This window comes from Hypomesus transpacificus, unplaced genomic scaffold (assembly GCF_021917145.1).
Source record: "Hypomesus transpacificus isolate Combined female unplaced genomic scaffold, fHypTra1 scaffold_127, whole genome shotgun sequence".
NCBI lineage: Eukaryota > Metazoa > Chordata > Actinopteri > Osmeriformes > Osmeridae > Hypomesus > Hypomesus transpacificus.
Genome location: NW_025813704.1, coordinates 279,083 through 296,029, shown reverse-complemented (window position 1 = coordinate 296,029; position 16,947 = coordinate 279,083). Strand labels below are relative to the sequence as shown.

The following is a 16,947-nucleotide window of genomic DNA, read 5'->3' as shown; positions in this document are numbered from 1 at the left end:
AAACAACGACGTCATATCAAAACTTTATCAAACGATAAAAAACATTTTAAACGATAGAGTTTTTGTTCTTTGCAGGTTTTATTTTGTTTCTCAAATACAGGGAGAGTTAATGTACAGAAGAACAAAGACTTTCTCAAGAACTGTACAGTATTTACACAAAGACTTTTAGCAGGAAAACTAGATTGTTTCCAAAATAAGTAATAGTATGCACAAACATCGAACTGATAAAAATGAAGTGACTATTTCCTCTTTAAATATTACTTATTTATAACCTTTCCCACTTAAGGGGAACTGGATATTGTTATGCCTTTATGTTTTCTTTGCACCTGCGTGTTTCTGATGAATGAACTAAAGCACTACAATGTTTTAGTTTCAAATATACTTTTCCCATTTCTCATTTTACAGTCATAGTTACATTATTTCCTCAAAATGCTCGACTCTTTTCTTTTCTTGTTTTTATAATTTTGTTTTTACAGAAGAGGAAGACAGTTCCGATATGTGGATGTGAGATTGTATTTATAACCTGCGAAAAATGTTATTTAAAATGCTAGGGCAGCATCCCAGCGCATGTGAGAGTTTATGTTAAAAACCTCATATAAATAATAAAAATGTGTTCATATATTACCCCAGTCCACTGGTGCTGCCCCTAGTGTAGAACAAGCCAGTTCATGACCAGTTCTGATGCTACCCCAACACAGGGACCAGTCCTTGTACACACAACGCTCACTTTTCATTCGGTTTTAAAAAGCATTCTCACCCCTTGTCCTCTTTAAAAGCCGCTCGCTAACGCTAAAAGTCTTTTCAAAAAAATAATTTATGTAAAAACTAAACAGTAACAGTTTTTTTTCCTCCCCCATCGTCGGGACAACGGTTATATGATGTCAGCAACTGCTAGGGGGACTTGGTGCAATCTCTCGTCTTCCTTCTGTGACCTTTCACCTCCTATCATGATTGGTCAGTTTCCTTCTTGACCAGCCAATGGCGGCGACCTCCAGGTCCGGTGAGGTCATCTCACCAATCAAGACGTTGTGATTCTATTATTGTGGCCCCTGAACGAAGCCAAGGTCCCTAGAGGTCATGGGTCACACCCCTTAACAGAGAAGGCCTCCACCAGTCCTCTTCCTCCAACAGCAGGGAGAGGTCCTGGGGCCCTCCGTCCCCCTCCCTCCCTCCCTCTCCTCCCCCTCCCCTGGGGGCATCAGGGCTGGGTGCTGAGAGAGAGCAGCTCCATGAAGGAGTTGAACAGCGTGTCCAGCCAGCTCTGGTTGGCCATGCAGCGCTGAACCACCTCCTCCTGGCCAGGATCCTCTGCTGCCTGCTCAATGCTGTGGGTCTGCAGCACACGCACACACACACACACACGTTAAGACACACATGATACACACAAAGTCTAGGGTGGTGTAACAGACTGGAGTCATACGCGGGACACGACAGTGATGAGGAGGTGAGGGACAGGCAGTGATGAGGAGGTGAACACCAGGCAGTGATGAGGAGGTGAACACCAGGCAGTGATGAGGAGGTGAGGGACGGACAGACAGTGATGAGGAGGTGAACGACACAGTGAGGGTATGTGTGGCTGAGAGCACGCTGGAGAGGAGCCCCCGAGCTCAGTGACACTCACCTCCTTCTTGCAGTGCAGGAAGGTGTGGTATTTATAGTGATGCAGGGAGTGGTACAGGCTGTACAGTCTGCATGACGCGGTTGACAGTTTAAGGTCCTGAAAAAGAGAGACAGGAAATATAATTATATCCAGAATTCAGTTAAATAAATCAAATACACATTATTTAGATTTATTATATTTGACAACTCTGCAATGCACAATGCTCATGTGGTAATGAGCCCATCCACCACAAACACACACACACACCTGTAGTTTGGGCAGGGTCTTCTTGACTCTGTTGAGGGTCTTGCGGTTGTAGGCGTCTCCGCTGAGGCGTAACCTGACTGTGCTGGAGTCCAGGGGATCCGCTGCCATCTGGGGGTACGCATGCAGCGCCTCCTAGAGGAGGGAGGGAGAAGGGAGAGGGAGAGGAGGGAGGGTGAAGGGAGAGGGAGAGGAGGGAGAGAGTGGAGGGTGAAGGGAGAGGGAGAGGAGGGAGAGAGTGGAGGGTGAAGGGAGAGGGAGAGAGTGGAGGGTGAAGGGAGAGGGAGGGGAGGGTGAAGGGAGAGGGAGAGGAGGGAGAGAGTGGAGGGTGAAGGGAGAGGGAGAGGAGGGAGAGAGTGGAGGGTGAAGGGAGAGGGAGGGGAGGGAGAGAGTGGAGGGTGAAGGGAGAGGGAGAGGAGGGAGAGAGTGGAGGGTGAAGGGAGAGGGAGGGGAGGGAGAGAGTGGAGGGTGAAGGGAGAGGGAGGGGAGGGAGAGAGTGGAGGGTGAAGGGAGAGGGAGAGGAGGGAGAGAGTGGAGGGTGAAGGGAGAGGGAGGGGAGGGAGAGAGTGGAGGGTGAAGGGAGAGGGAGGGGAGGGAGAGAGTGGAGGGTGAAGGGAGAGGGAGAGGAGGGAGAGAGAGGAGGCTGTCAGCAAAGTGACATAGTTGGGGCTGAACTACAGCATAAAAAATGTAACTGCCAAAACCACAATGGTGTTTCCCTACGTACAGCTGGTCACTGAGAACACCAAACCATCCTCAGGGACATCAGCTTACTGGAAACCCTGCTGACATGCCTGAATCCATACAGTCAAAAGAAGAGAGAGGAAACGAGAGGAAAAGAGAGAGATAAAGAGACACAGGAAGAGAGAGAGACAGGAAGAGAGAGAGACAGGGTTACCTGGTGTTGAGTGCTCATGTTGACTCTTTTCATCAGCCTCCTCTTCTGTTCGCTGATTATGCTGTCAATCTTCCTCATCGGGGGGAGGTACAGCTCATCTGAACCAATAGAGATGAAGCAACATGAAGTACCGGGATTCATTGGTTAAAATCAAAACACGCGCTTCTCTCATAACACTCAGTGTGTGAGAGTGTGTGAGTGTGTGTGTGTGTGAGTGAGTGTGAGAGTGTGTGAGTGAGAGTGTGTGAGTGAGTGAGTGAGTGAGTGTGACAGTGTGTGTGTGAGTGTGTGTTTGTCCTCACCGTCCGTGTCTTCCAGGGCCTGGATCATGTCGGGGTCCAGGGCGGTGCTGACCAGCATCTCCACGTAGCTCCGGAACATCTCCCTCATCGCCCGGTTGTTCACACCCCCAGACACAGGCACTGGAGGGGTGGAGGAGGGGTTACACACACACACACATATATATACATTAAACACATGTACAACACACAGATATATACACAGATACACACCCCACACACAGATATATATACACATAGATACACACCCCACACACAGATATATATACACATAGATACACACCCCACACAAAGAGATTCTTAAAAACACATCCCTATTGGGGTCAGTGTATGTAAACCCTAACTTTCATCAAACTTCACATAAATAAAATAAAAAAATAGATCTCTGAAGGAAAAACTATAGTTGTTTGTGTACAAGTTGACCGAAAACGTAGTAGCTAAACACAGATACATACTGACTGATCTCCCTCAAAACACGTATTCACAGCCACCTAAGACCAATGTTTCAGAAGGCCTTCACGTCTCTCTCCTACTCGCTATGGTAACCAGAGACTAAAGGGAGTCTGGCTGAACCTGATGTCTCCAGGACATTAGGATCCAGACAGCTTGTTAGTTTCAGCACCGACTAAGCAGTTAGATTGAGTGTAACACACAAAAACAAAAGCATGAAATTCCCTCTCGCTGAAAAGTGCGAATGAGCTATGAAACAAAAATGGCTTGTCGCTCGCAATCAGATTAAATAACCCTTTATCTACCCCCAGGCGGGAGGGAAACACGACTGACACAAAATGGCGACTCACTTTCGTCCTCGCTGGCTGCCTCCTCTGACGAGTCCGACTCTGACGATGACGGCCTCTCATTCAGCCACCTCTTCCTCTTCTTTGGCGGCGGTTCTGCCTTCACCTTAGCCGGCTTGGCCTTGGGGGGCCTTTCAGGTTTCTTCTCCACCACCCTCCTCTCCTCCCTGGCCTTTCCTCGCTCCGCCGCCCCCCTCTCCTCCCTGGCCTTTCCTCGCTCCGCCGCCCCCCTCTCCTCCATCGGCTCCGGGTCTGGCTGAATCTTCTTCTCCTTGGCTTTCACGGCAGCCGCTGCCTTCTCCCTCTGCTCCCTGGCTCTGGTCCTGTCCCGGGCCTCCCTGGGGACTGGATCCCTGGCCGGGACGCTGTCCTCCGCCTCCCTGGGGACCGGATCCCTGGCCGGGACGCTGTCCTCCGCCTCCACTCGGGTCGGGGCCTGGGAGCTGGGGGGGGACGCCATCCTGGGGGGAGCTTGTCTTCTGGAGGAAGAGGGGGAAGATGTTTAGAGAGGCAGCTGGGCTGGCAAGCCCTAACCCTAAGGTTGAACCGGTGACAGGTGGGTACCTCAGGGTCGGAGCGACGCGATGCCAGGGTCTTCGTGAGCACACTCTCACATAGTCCTTTTTGTTGACGTTCTCCAGGAACTTCACGTAGAGACGCTGGTACCGGCGCTTAGCGTCTCCGAAGTAGCCCAGATACTGAGGAAGGAAGAACAGCCATGTTAGCCCAGATGCTGAGGAAGGAAGAACAGCCATGTTGACACACTTTCATACCCAGACAGACATGATATGTAGAATCGCTGACAGTTTCAAGTTAAAGCTGTCAAATCAGACTGAATGAGACGGAGAAACTCTGTGAGCCGTCTATGACCAACAGACAGATGTGTAGACAGACAGACAAACAGACAGACAGACAGACTCACGTTGCTGGTGGCACAGAACTGCCTCTGGCCGTCCTTGATCTCTGGGCTGAACTTCTGCAGCAGAGCCTTCTGGACCCTCCAGATGGGGGGGGGCTCTCGTCCGGTCTGCAGCGCCATCTGGACCCAGATGAGGGGAGGAGAGGAGAGGAAGAATAGAGGGAGAGGAGGAGAAAAGGAGAGGGGGAAAACATACTGTCTTATAAGAACTTGTATGCTTAAATAAAACCTTTAGACAGTTTAGTGGGTTCACTATCATTTCTGATAGAGTATGGTGCTACACTGTGGAGGAATGGTGGAAGATTTGGCTAGTGACGTACATTTTTGGTATTTCCAAAAACACACAAGACACACGCACCTTCAGAGTCCGGATGTCTTCCACGCGAACGACAAACTCGTCTCTCTCCCGGAAGATGCCCTCCCCTCCACTCTCGCTCTCGTCCTCCTCACTCTCACCCACGATGGCAGCATCCTCTTGCTTCTTGGCCAGGTGTAGGGAGGTCACCTGAGGGGGCGGGGCCTCCTCGGGGGAGGCGGGGGGCTCCGGGGAGGGCTGGGGGGACTCCTGGGCCGGGGGCGGGGGAGTGAGGGCACGAGGGGGGGAGGGAGCAGGGGGAGGAGTGGAGGAGGAGGGTGGGAGGGTGGCAGGAGGTGGAGGAGAGGGGATGGAGGGGAGGAGGGGGCTGGGGGCTGGAGACCTCTGCTCCTGTTGTGGTTCCTCTTGAGGTGGGAGAGGCGAGGGGAGGGAGAGGGGGGGGAGGGGGGAGTGGGAGGGGGAGGAAGACGGGGCGGGGGAGGGGGGTGCTGGGGGGGAGGAGGACGGGGTGGGGGAGGAGGGAGACAAGGGGGGCTCTGGTTGGGACGCTGGAAAAAAAAGAAATATAAAACAAAATCTGTTAACTAGTCTTTTTGAAGAAGCATTAGGATACATCACCATTTATACTTTGCTTTGGATGAAAGCATCACCAACATTAATGTCTGTAAGGTATTAAACATTTCAGAACACAGATTTGTTTTTTTGGGGTAATAAACTAAGCAAAAATGCTACAATAAATGGAACCATGAAGTGGGTTGTGACATTAACGCTGTGTGGAGCAGATCTGAAACAAGGTCTCTGGGCCAAACCTTCCAGCTCGGGAGCTTCGAGCGTTTCCATGTCCGGCTCCTCTTCCTCCATCTCCTTCCCTTCATCTTCATCTTCATCCTCCTCCCTGCCTGCCATTTGCCTCTCCTCTTCCTCCTCCTCCTCCTCCTCCTCCTCCTCCTCCTGCCTCCTGTCTTCTCTCTGCAGAACGGCCGGCTCGGCAGAGGGGGGCTGGGTGTGGGGCGTGTGTGAGGGGGGCTGGGGGCTGAGAGTGGGGGGCTGCAGGGTGGGGGTCAGTGGCTCTTGCTGCTGGGGGGCCGGGGGCGGGGTGGGCAGGGTGGGGGTCAGCTGCTGGGGGGCCAGGGGTGGCGGGGGAGGGGGCGGCAGGGTGGAAGGGATCTGAGGGGTGTCGTAGAGGGCAGAGATGGCGGATGAGATGCTCTTCTGGAGGTCCTGGTTCTTCCCCACAGAGTCCTCCTCGTCTGACGAGAAGGAGGGCAGGGTCTCCAGGTTCCTCTTCAGCTCGTCGTCCAGACGCTTGCAGGGGCTGGGGCAGCCCCCCAGGGCCAGGCCCCCGTTCCCCTCGCCATCGCCAAACGGCGGCGGGGGCGGAGGCGGGGCTGGAGACAGGGGGCGGAGGCCTCCGGGTTTGCAAGGTGAGGATTGGCCGTTGCCAGGATCCATTCCGGGGGGCATATCCAGTCCAGGAGGTCTCTTGCCTGACTTGAGGAAGTCCAGGAATGAGGCCATGAACGCACCCCGGCTCTCTGAGTCCTTCTCATCCCCCTGGGAGAGAGGGAGAGAGGGAGGGAGAGAGGGAGGAAGGGGGCAGGAAAGGTTTAAATAAAGAGAACATGTATCCATGTCTGTCTGGAATAAAGTGACATTGCAATTGTCCATGACCAGATCAACCACCCTCCCTCCCTCCATCTCACCCTCCCTCCCTCCCTCCTTCTCTCCCTCCCTCTCACCCTTCCATCCATTGCCTCCCCGTCCGTTCCGTCGTTCATCATCTGGTTCTTCTGCTTGTTCTTGTCCTGGTTCCTGGCAGGGGCATCCCCTCCGCAGGGGGCCCCGGGGCTGAGGCCCAAAGAGGGGGCCGAGCCCACAGAGCCGTCCGACAGCGCAGGGTCGGTCCCGGACAGGGAGTCGGACCTCAGAAGGGCGTCGGTCCCAGACAGGGTGCCAACCGGGAGCTTGATCTGGGACAGACACACACAGGGTCACTCACAGCAACTCTCTGGTGACAATCCTCTTTACATGACTGTAGCTATGCTACTGCTGTCAACACTACACTGGGGATATACCAAGTATCACATATATCACATCATGAATTATATACACTGTATGTACATAACATGCTACACATCTCTGTCAATGATCTCTGTATGGGATGGTCCTCCAGACACTGGACCGGCCTATCCCAGAATGCCAAGCGAAGCTTACCTTCAGAGGTGGTATAGGCTCATGCTGCTGCTGGCCTTGGTGGAGCTGATGTTGTTGTTGTTGTTGATGTTGTTGTTGTTGATTGAGGTGATGGAGTGGCTCCTGCTCCTTCCCTCCCATCTCCATAAACATATCTTCTCTCCTCCCCCCTCTCCCCCTGCCTCCCCTGCCCCTCCCCCTCCGCCCGTCTACACCACCAAACCCTCCCGCCCCTGCTACCCCCACCCCCACTACCGCCCCTCCTGCTCCCCCTCCTGCTTCCCCTCCAGCTCCCCCACCTGCTCCCCCCATCTCTCCCATCATCCGGTGGGCCGTGTGAGGCTCCGGCATGGGCCGAATGCGAGGCCGGCCCCGGGGCCTCGGGGGTCCCTCTCTCTTGGGCTTGGTGGGCTTCCTGCCCCTCTTCCTGGGCCCGTCCTGGGGCAGGAGGGGTGGGGGGCCCAGAGACTGGTAACCAGACGAGTGGTAGAAGTCTAAGTCTCCCATCAGCGGGCTGAGGGCCCCCCCTCCCCCCGGCTTCCTGCAGCTGGACACGAGGTCGGGCAGCAAGTCCGGTAGGCGGCGGCTGTTCAGGCGGATGTCGGCCGGCTGGTCGGCCTTGTCCTCATCGTCCTCAAACTCGTACTCCTGAGCGTAGCTCTTCTTGGGCATGGTGTTGGGGTCGCGCCGCTCCTTCAGCAGGTGGAAGGAGCTAGACTTGAGAAGCTTCTTGGGCCGGGAGGAGCAGAAGATGGGAGAGGTGAGTCCCCCGGACCCTGCACCACCACCGCCTCCGGGGCCGGACGACAGCTTCCCTCCGGTGCTGTTGGGCCCAGTCCCGCCCATGCCCATACCGGGGCCCTGCGACTGGATCAGACCCAGCTGCTCGGTGTTGACGGTGGAGGGCAGCTCGTGGCTCTTCAGGGAATCCAGATCCAGGTGCATGGGGTTGTTCCCAGGTTCAGACATGCCATGGCAGTATTGCCCGTACCCTTGATCACCTCCGTGATGCCCCATCAGGTCATACCCTCCTCCTGCTCCTCCTCCTCCTCCTCCGCCCTGTGCTCCTTTCATCCCCTCCAGGCCCTCCTGTCCTCCCTGGCCCTCGCTCATCTCCTCCTGGCCCGGCCCGGCCCCCCCCCGCACAACTGGACTTGTAGTCGTCGGAGCAGAACATGTCCTCCATCCCCGGAAAGAAAGACCGGTCCTCATCCTGGAGGAGGGAGTCTGGGAAGCAGATGGAGGTCAGGGGGACGAAGCGGTTACTCTGCTGGCCGGGGACGCTCTTCTCCCCGGGGCTGTACTGGTGCTGGTCCCCCCCCTGCTGCTGGTCCATGGGGCCCTGCTGGGAGGAGTGGGGCTCGTTCTGCTGCTGGGCATGCGAGGAGGCGGAGGAGGGGCCCATGTGGTGGCCGTGCGAGTGGTGGGAGTGGGATTGTTGGTGGTGGGAGTTGGGGTGCTGTTGTTGTTGTTGTTGCTGTTGTTGTGGGTGGTGCTGGGAGAGGTGGTGCATGTGCGAAGGCGTGGCGAGGCCCATGTCGGGCTCAGACAGGAAGGAGTGGAGCTCCGAAGCGGAGTGTTGCTGGGGGTGGTGGTGAGCGGGGTGTCTCTGCTCCTGCTGTCTGTGACGCTCTCCACCTCCACCGCCTCTCCCTCTTCCTCCACTCCCTCCTCCTCCTCCTCCTCCTCCCCCTCTCCTCTCCTCCACTCCTCCGTCAGTGCTAGAGGTCTGAGACAGGGAGCGCTCCAGCATGTCCAGGGACGACGCCACCGAGCCCTGCTTGGCCTGGACCTGGTCCTGCTGCCCGTGGCTGTAGTGGGCCGCCGCGGCCTCCAGAGCCTGGGACTGGAGTTGCAGCTGCAGCTGGGACGCCTGGCTCTGAGGCTGGGACGCCTGGCTCTGAGGCTGGGCCCCGTGTTTGCCAGAGCTGCTCATCCTCCCTCCGGCTCCCTCCATCATTCCTTGCTGGCTCACAGGGTGCTGCTGTTGGTGGCCCTCCATCTTGTTGCGGGTGGTGTGAGATAGCACGGACTGGAGCAGGTGCGGGGGCTGGCGGGACTGGTCGGTGGGAGAGTCCATCATGGAGGCCGAAGCCTGGGCCTGGGAGTGCTGCTGCTGCCCGGCCTCAGGGGTCTTCCGTGGGTAGGCCAGCTCCGGACGCTCCTTCTTCTGCAGCTCCATCTGGCCGTGGGACCGCAGGTGGCCGTGCGATGACACGTGCTGCAGTGCATGCTGGGAGTACATGTCTCCCCGCCCGTAGTGCACCACAGAACCCAGGTTGTCGTGGTGATGGAGGTGGCCCTGCTCAGATCCGCCCCTCCCTCCACTGTTCCTGCTGTTCCGATCGTTCCTCTGTTGTTGTTGCTGCTGCTGCTGTTGATGTTGTTGCTGTTGTTGCTGCTGCTGTTGTTGTTGATGCTGCTGTTGTTGTTGATGTTGTTGTTGTTGGTGTTGCTTTTTCAGCGACATCTCCAACTGGTTGTCCAAGCCTGCAGTACCGGCCCCGGCGCTAGAGGTGGCGCTGTGGGTGCGGATCACGCTCTGCAGGTGGTACCTCTCCTCGGAGCTCTTGCTCATCTCGTACGACAGCCCCTTGCCCGGATCGCTGGCGGAGGGGACGGACTGGGCCTGTGGCACCCCCTGCTGCTGGGACGACTGCTGGGGTTGCTGGGAGTGGTGGTGGGAGGGCGGGGCCTGGGGGGTGGGGCTCGCCTGGGCCTGGAGGAGGTGCTGGATCAGGAAGTCGTCTTCATCGTCCACTTCCTCCTGGGACCGCTGGGAGCCCACCCCCAGCATGGCCTCGGACTTGGCCTTGGAGGAGGAGGAGGGGTGGTAGGACTGAGACTGGGAGCGGGGGGCCCTCGAGTCGGGGTACCCCTGGGGGGAGGCCATGAAGGGGGGGGACAGGACCGAGGAGATGTATTTGTTGGAGGCCCCACCGCCTGGGGACTGGGTGGGGCAGGAGGGGGCCGGGGAGTGCAACCCTGGACGGATGGTCCCAGAGTTACCAGAGGGAGAGGGGCTGGAGTCTGGGATGTGGTACGATCCTCCTCCACTTCCTCCTCCTCTCTCATTGGCCATACTACCCCCGGCTCCTCCTCCTCCTCCTCCTGAACTGGAGTTCCCACTTCCTGCATTACCACTTCCGCCTCCGGATGCCCCGCCCCCTGACGATCCCCCCGACCTTAAAAGGGCGGGGGAGTGGCCCGGGGCGCCGTATCCTAGCGACGGGCTGCCCGCCCCGCCCAGCGAGGACGGGAGGGAGCCATAGGCGGAGTCAGAGGCGTAAACGTCAGACGAGTACGACTGGCTTCGTCCCCCCAGACCTCCGTAGCCTTTCCCCCCAGTCCCGGAGCTCAGATCCTGGGCTTGAGGGGAGCTGAAGCCCCCATAGGACTGAGGGAGGTGGGACGTGGGGGGCTGGTTGGGGGAGTAGGACTGGGCTTGCTGCTGGGGGGGGGGTTTGGCCGGTGAGTGCTGCGGAGGGGGTCTTGACGGGAGCCACTGGGGACCCGTAGCCAGAGAGGCAAGACTTGGGGAGGGACTGGGGGGCGGATGTGGACGAGGCAGGGGGGGGTTGTTGCTGCTGCTGGGGGGCCGGGGGAGGGGGCGCCGGCTGAGGCGGAGGCTGCTGTCTGGAGGGGGCCGAAGTCGAGCTGGAGATGGAGTTGGAGGGATGGGCCCCCGATGCGGACGAGGAGGAAGAGGAAGTGGAAGAGGTGGAGGAGGCTGAGAGGGGGGGGTGTGGGGGGTCCGGGAGGACGAGGCAGAGTTGGCCGAGGAGTAGCCGCTGCTAGAGCTACTCTTGGAGGCCTTCCCCGCCCCACCGGAGGAGGAGGAGGAGTAGGGGGGCTGGATGATGGGGCGGTACTGCTCGGTGCGAGAGGAGGCCTTGTGGTCGGAGGAAGGGCTCGGTTCTCCCAGCGGGCTGCAGGCCAGGCCGGCGTGTCGGTGCTGGGACAGCTGCTGATAACTGGCTCCGGCGCAGCTCAGGTAGTGCTGCAGGGAGTGGGCTGCAGACGAGGACAGCTGGGACTGGGACGGCGTGGGCCGCTGGTAGTGCTTGATAACGCTGTCCTGTCGAGGAACCGCTCGCTCCTGGGCTGAGTTGGACTGAGCCTGAGCCTGAGCCTGAGCCTGAGCCTGAGCCTGTGCTGAGGAGAACACGGACGCATTGTACAACTGGGAGGACTGGTCCTGCAGCTGAGACGAGAGCAGGTTGAACTGGTGCGACTGGAGGTGGCGGGCGGAGGACGCCTGGGCGGAGGAGGCTCCGGTGGGGTCCTGGCCACCCCGGTAAGCTCCGGCGGGGCCCTGGGAGGACAGTAGCCGGTCAAACCCCAGGCTGGCCTGGGAGGGGGGCTTGATGTGGAGCAGGGGGTCGTGGGGGGACAGGAGGCCGTTGGAAGTGGGGCTGAAGGTGGGCGAGTCTTGGAGGGAGAGGGAGGGGGTCACCGTGGGGAAGGAGCGGCTGGAGAAGGAGGCTGGGTGCTGATAGGCCGAGAGGGCCGAGGAGGAGGGGAAGGAGCCGGATCCAGGAAGTGCCCCGGAGATGAAGAGCTCTGCTGGAGCCGGAGTATGCATCGCTGAGGAGGAGAGAGAGGGGAGAGAGGAGGGGGGACAAAGACAAAGAGAGGAGAGAGAGAGAGAGAGAGAGAGAGAGGGGCGGAGAGAGAGAGAGAGAGAGAGAGAGAGAGAGAGAGAGAGAGAGAGAGAGGGGGGGCGGAGAGAGAGGGAGAGACGAAGAGAGAGAGAGAGAGAGAGAGAGAGAGAGAGAGAGAGAGAGAGAGAGAGAGAGAGAGAGAGAGAGAGAGAGAGAGAGAGAGAGAGAGAGGGGGGGGCGGAGAGAGAGGGAATAAAACGAGCGAGCGAGAAGAGAGATAAGACAATAATCAATTAAAAATCTATGCAATCTGTCAAACTCAACAGAGGAACTGACAAACATGACAATAACTGTGCTGATTTTTCTCCCTGGTAATCAGAGGGTTTCAGAGCACACAAAAGACACCCAGAAGACCAACTAACTAAAGGATAATAATAATACAATAACTCAAGAATAAGCCACAGCTGTCTACATCTACATCTGCAACCAACAGACATGGACCCCCAACACACACACACACGCACAAACAGCAAATGTCATATTGACTTATGTCCCTGTTTAAATGTCAACACGTTCTAACGTAGATCTGCACCAACCCCACCTGTCTGCCAGGATGGCGTGCGGAACTGGGAGAGCAGGGAGGAGGCGGAGGGCGGGGGCTGGGGGCCACGGGACTCCAGAGCAGAGATCAGGTTCATTACAGAGGCGTCCGGACCGGAGGGGCTGGCATGATGCAGCCCGGTGTCAAACAGCCCGGACAGACCTGGGAGTCAAACACAACATGGGATTTAGAACTCATTCCCGATAAGAGTAATAAATGTGCTGCTTTACCAGACGCTTTGATCCAAAGGGACGTACAGGGGAGGGATTTGAATCTGCTCTTGATGTGCAGTCAAAAGCTTTAGAGCTGAACTCAACTACCTTCTCACTCCTCGTCACTCTGACGGGGGCTTAGGTTACGGTCCCGACATTCTTACTTTTATGATTTAGGTGGAAGAGGATTTGGGATTTGTAGCTAGAGCTGAATCATCACACTTTGATGAGACTAGTGAACTGGGCATCAGAGGACAGAGTATGATGAACTCCTACACATAGACCTTGAGAGAGAGAGACAGAGAGAAAGAGAGAGACAGAGAGAGAGAGAGAGAGAGAGAGAGAGAGAGAGAGAGAGAGAGAGAGAGAGAGTGAGAGAGAGGAAAGACAGAGAAAGAGACACACAGAGAAGAAAGAGAAAGACAGAGAGAGAGAGAGGAAAGAGAGAAAGACAGAGAGAGAGAGGGAGAGAGAGAGAGAGAGAGGAAAGAGAGAGGAAAGACAGAGAAAGAGACACACAGAGAGAAAGAGAGAGAGACAGAGAGAAAGAGAAAGAGAGAGAGACAGAGAGAAAGAGAAAGAGAGAGAGACAGAGAGACAGAGAGAGAGAGAGAGAGAGAGGAAAGAGAGAGGAAAGACAGAGAAAGAGACACACAGAGAAGAAAGAGAAAGAGAGAGAGAGACAGAAAGACAGAGAGAGAGAGAGAGAGAGAGAGAGAGAGAGAGAGAGAGAGAGAGAAAGACCGAGAGAGAGATGTTCCTAGAAAAATAGGCCAATGATTTTAGAAGAAAATGCAGGTTTCCAAACACTGAACGGCATCCCAGCACAGGTTGGAAAAATAAATCTATAAACTATGATGTATGTTGACAGTTACAACAACCTCAGTCATCCTTCATCGTGACAACCTATCACAGGCGCAGGTAGTGGCACCTGCATAATGTGAGTGACATTTCTCTCACCCAAACTCCGTCCAGCTGCTCCCCAAGCCCCGCCCTGGCCAGAGCTCCCGGGGTGGTGATTGGTGGCATAGCCCTGCAGAGGGTGTGGTGTGCCGTAGGCTTGGCGATGGAGGAGTTCGGAGTCTGGATGTGAGGACCTGGAACTCCCATACACCAGACTGGAGACAAATGGAGGGCAATTCATCATTGATTAATTCATTTCACTTAACGATTTGCATAATTGTTTTTCCTCCAAAAAACAGTGACTCCTTGAAAAAAGGCCTGGCATAGACATTAAAAGATGCAAATTATTGGGCTTATTTTGGGTTACATGGATATCTTGAAACTAACCTGACTTTGTGTTTTACTGAATACTGACGAGCGCCTCAAATTGCAACTGTGGACACAGTTGGTGACATGAAGTACCGTTATTGTTAAGATTCCAACTCATTGTTTCATTATAATTAAGGATTAAATCCACTCAACCAGTATCAACGTCTGATTGCCACATTGCCTGATACACCCAGAACAGACACGTCTCTATTAAATCCTCCACTGGGATCATTATGATTGCGTGGACAATTTAATTTAACTTCACGCATCTAGATAATAAAAAATGTGCACGAGTTTGTTGGAAAATTCGGGACTTTCAGAATGATTGCACCATTGATTCATGAAATAATTGCGAGATGTGTGTTGGATTTATTTGGCTTCGTTTGGCCCAAGGAAAAATGCATTGGCTTCTCGGGTACAACTTGTACATTTCAGCTGGCAAGGGAGGTGAATTGCTCAGACTAGCTCCGGGTTGCAGGCACCAGTCCTGTACTGTTGAGCATTGCAAGAGATAGCTAACCATGCTAACTAGCAAGGCCTTGCAAAGACGCAGAATGCTTTTATAGGCTATCGCACGGTCGCATATGACTTAATATGTACCTAATCAATAAGCAATCACTAGAACAACAATTTGTATATGAATATTGTTAAGCTAGCTTGTTGGCTCATAAAGAAAGCCCAGTCAATACGACTCGTTACTTAGCTAGAACAAGACAGCTAGTAGGGTACGGACCGTACTACGGTGTAGCATGAACAATCAAAGGCCTTGGCTTGCGTTTTCGCACAGCCACAGTTAGAAGCTGTTGTTTTAATTTTTTTTGGCAAAAGAAAATCAATCCTAATACACGTGGGTTTATACCATCCTAATTTCCTGCGGACATTGGTACAAGTGAAGTACCATTATTGGTTTAAACCATGTAGCTAGTGGTTAACTAGCTCGCTAGTGCTAGCTATTAGCTTCCAGACTGAATTTCTGTATTCGTGAGTCAACTCATAAAATGATTCAAGTGGCATTTTTTTCCTTCTAGCTGGCTTGGCATAATGATGATGATGATGAATTTGCATTCGGGAAAATGCAGATGCAAAGCATTTTAATCATGCAAAATAGGTTATGTCATGGTAGCCAGTGCATTTGTTGATGAATGAATGGTCTTGCAGGCAGACATCGCGATAGCATCCGGCCCTGGTCGTTCCACAATGTAACATTTAAACAGCAGACCTATTACCCATATAAGGCTGTTACTTTGTAACTAAATAAACGGGTTTAATTCGATTTTTTCCCAATCGTGCTGTCATGACCAAAGTTGCGTGAACATGTTGGGACATTAAAATATATTTCACCCAATCAACCTGTTAATCTACCTGTATTGGGAAAAGGCCAGTCGAAATGACAAAGGCAATATGAGAGACACTAATGATAACTCCTCTAAATGGACCACATTCGTGTTCCCCTCCCCCTCTCTCCTCCCTCTCCGGCTCCCTCCCTTCCTACATAAAACCGCGCATTGAGACTGTCAATCGAATTCCATGCATTTTCAAGAGACTATCCCCCACCCCCGCCCACCCCCCACGACACGCACACCACTTGATCAGTGTTCATAATAATACTACCATCCAGTAATCTGGGTGACAACGTGACGCTGTCAATAGGAAGAATAGCTGTCCAAATTATCTAACGTTAACATATGCGCATATAGATCATACTATAGAATTGAACAGAAATACATATATTAGAGAGCATGTTGAATAGGATGCTTACCTTGCTTTAGCCGATCGCTCGTAACTCCATCCTGCTCCTGCACCCAAATCACCGAACCCTGTTCCCGGGTAATTTCTATCCATTGATGAGCTATGTGTGACACTGACCGAAGCGACGAGGAGCCGGATTTGTAACAGACTGTCGGGGAATCCGTCTTCCCCGTTATAGATTTAAGACTATTTTCCCTGTTTCATAAGCAAGTCCCCGAGAGTGGAAAACAGCATGTTGAAAGAGAAATGGAGGAGGAGAAAGCTGGATGAGAAAGAGGGGGGTATAGGGGTGTACTCCAAACACCTCCAAAATTACTCTTTCTCCTTGGGTAGAATTCCTCCAATTATCATTTCCACGAATGTAAATTCCAAACGAAACCATGCACGAACATGATAACGTTTTTACCGGTGATCGATAAATTGATAATAAACATCTGATCAAACGCGTCCTTCCCTGCCGCCTCTCTCTCCTCCCCTTTCTTTACTTTTGCTACGGAGCAATTACCACGATCGGAAAGATTGGTTTCGATAGGATGCGTTTGTTGCAAATAATCTTGGCGTTGAAACAAGAGTAATCTCGGAAACCAAAAATCGTGATTTTTCTGCCATGCAAAAGCCTTCCCACCCCAAAATTGTTCTGGGCTAGCAGATGCTAGCTAGCCCTGTCGACGCATCAAAATAAAACTGGGTTGCTATTTTTAAAGCTTGCTTCCCTCGTTCCAGCTCTTTTAGCATTAGAAAATGAATTTCAACGACGATATACCGCGATCTAAGTAAACGTTAACCGTGATCAAAATCAACAAAGACGGTCAAAAGAGAGTAGGCCTCGTTTTTATATTTTTAGTCATTTTCCCCTGAAGACGCCATTTTTGAAGGCGGCTTGCTCGCTCTCTGTACTCCCTCTCCCCTCACTTACATCGTTCAAACACACGCGCAATCTGTCTGTGCTGACCTCCATTCACCGACCCTCAATAGCTTGGCTACAGACAGCGCTGTGAAACGCCAGTAATACTTTATGTTCACTGTAAAATACAAGAAATACTACCTGTGGAAGAAAAAATATTTGAATAACAAAAACGAACGTAATACGTAGATATTTTACATGCTCACATTCGATGGGAATTTTTTAATGAAGTATACGTGAATTAATAAAATACATAAACCCCCACATATATTGCTTTATCCTTGGTCAAATATAATCATTTCTCACTCATGTTTACATG

The 16,947-nt window shown here is 53.8% G+C and overlaps 1 protein-coding gene across 1 annotated transcript; it reads right to left on the bottom strand.

Moving 5' to 3' along the window:
* Positions 1 to 252: 252 nt before the first annotated feature.
* LOC124488192 (proline-rich protein 12-like) lies at positions 253 to 16,674 on the bottom strand. The gene is given in 19 exon segments (XM_047050741.1): positions 253 to 1,333; positions 1,622 to 1,717; positions 1,868 to 1,999; positions 2,763 to 2,860; positions 3,065 to 3,184; positions 3,862 to 4,337; positions 4,423 to 4,556; positions 4,781 to 4,897; positions 5,136 to 5,641; positions 5,903 to 6,647; positions 6,833 to 7,063; positions 7,308 to 7,522; positions 7,586 to 8,426; positions 8,428 to 10,746; positions 10,748 to 11,020; positions 11,023 to 11,873; positions 12,492 to 12,653; positions 13,664 to 13,821; positions 15,735 to 16,674. Coding segments are annotated over 19 exon segments (7,692 nt in total). The 5' UTR covers positions 15,818 to 16,674; the 3' UTR covers positions 253 to 1,198.
* Positions 16,675 to 16,947: the final 273 nt, after the last annotated feature.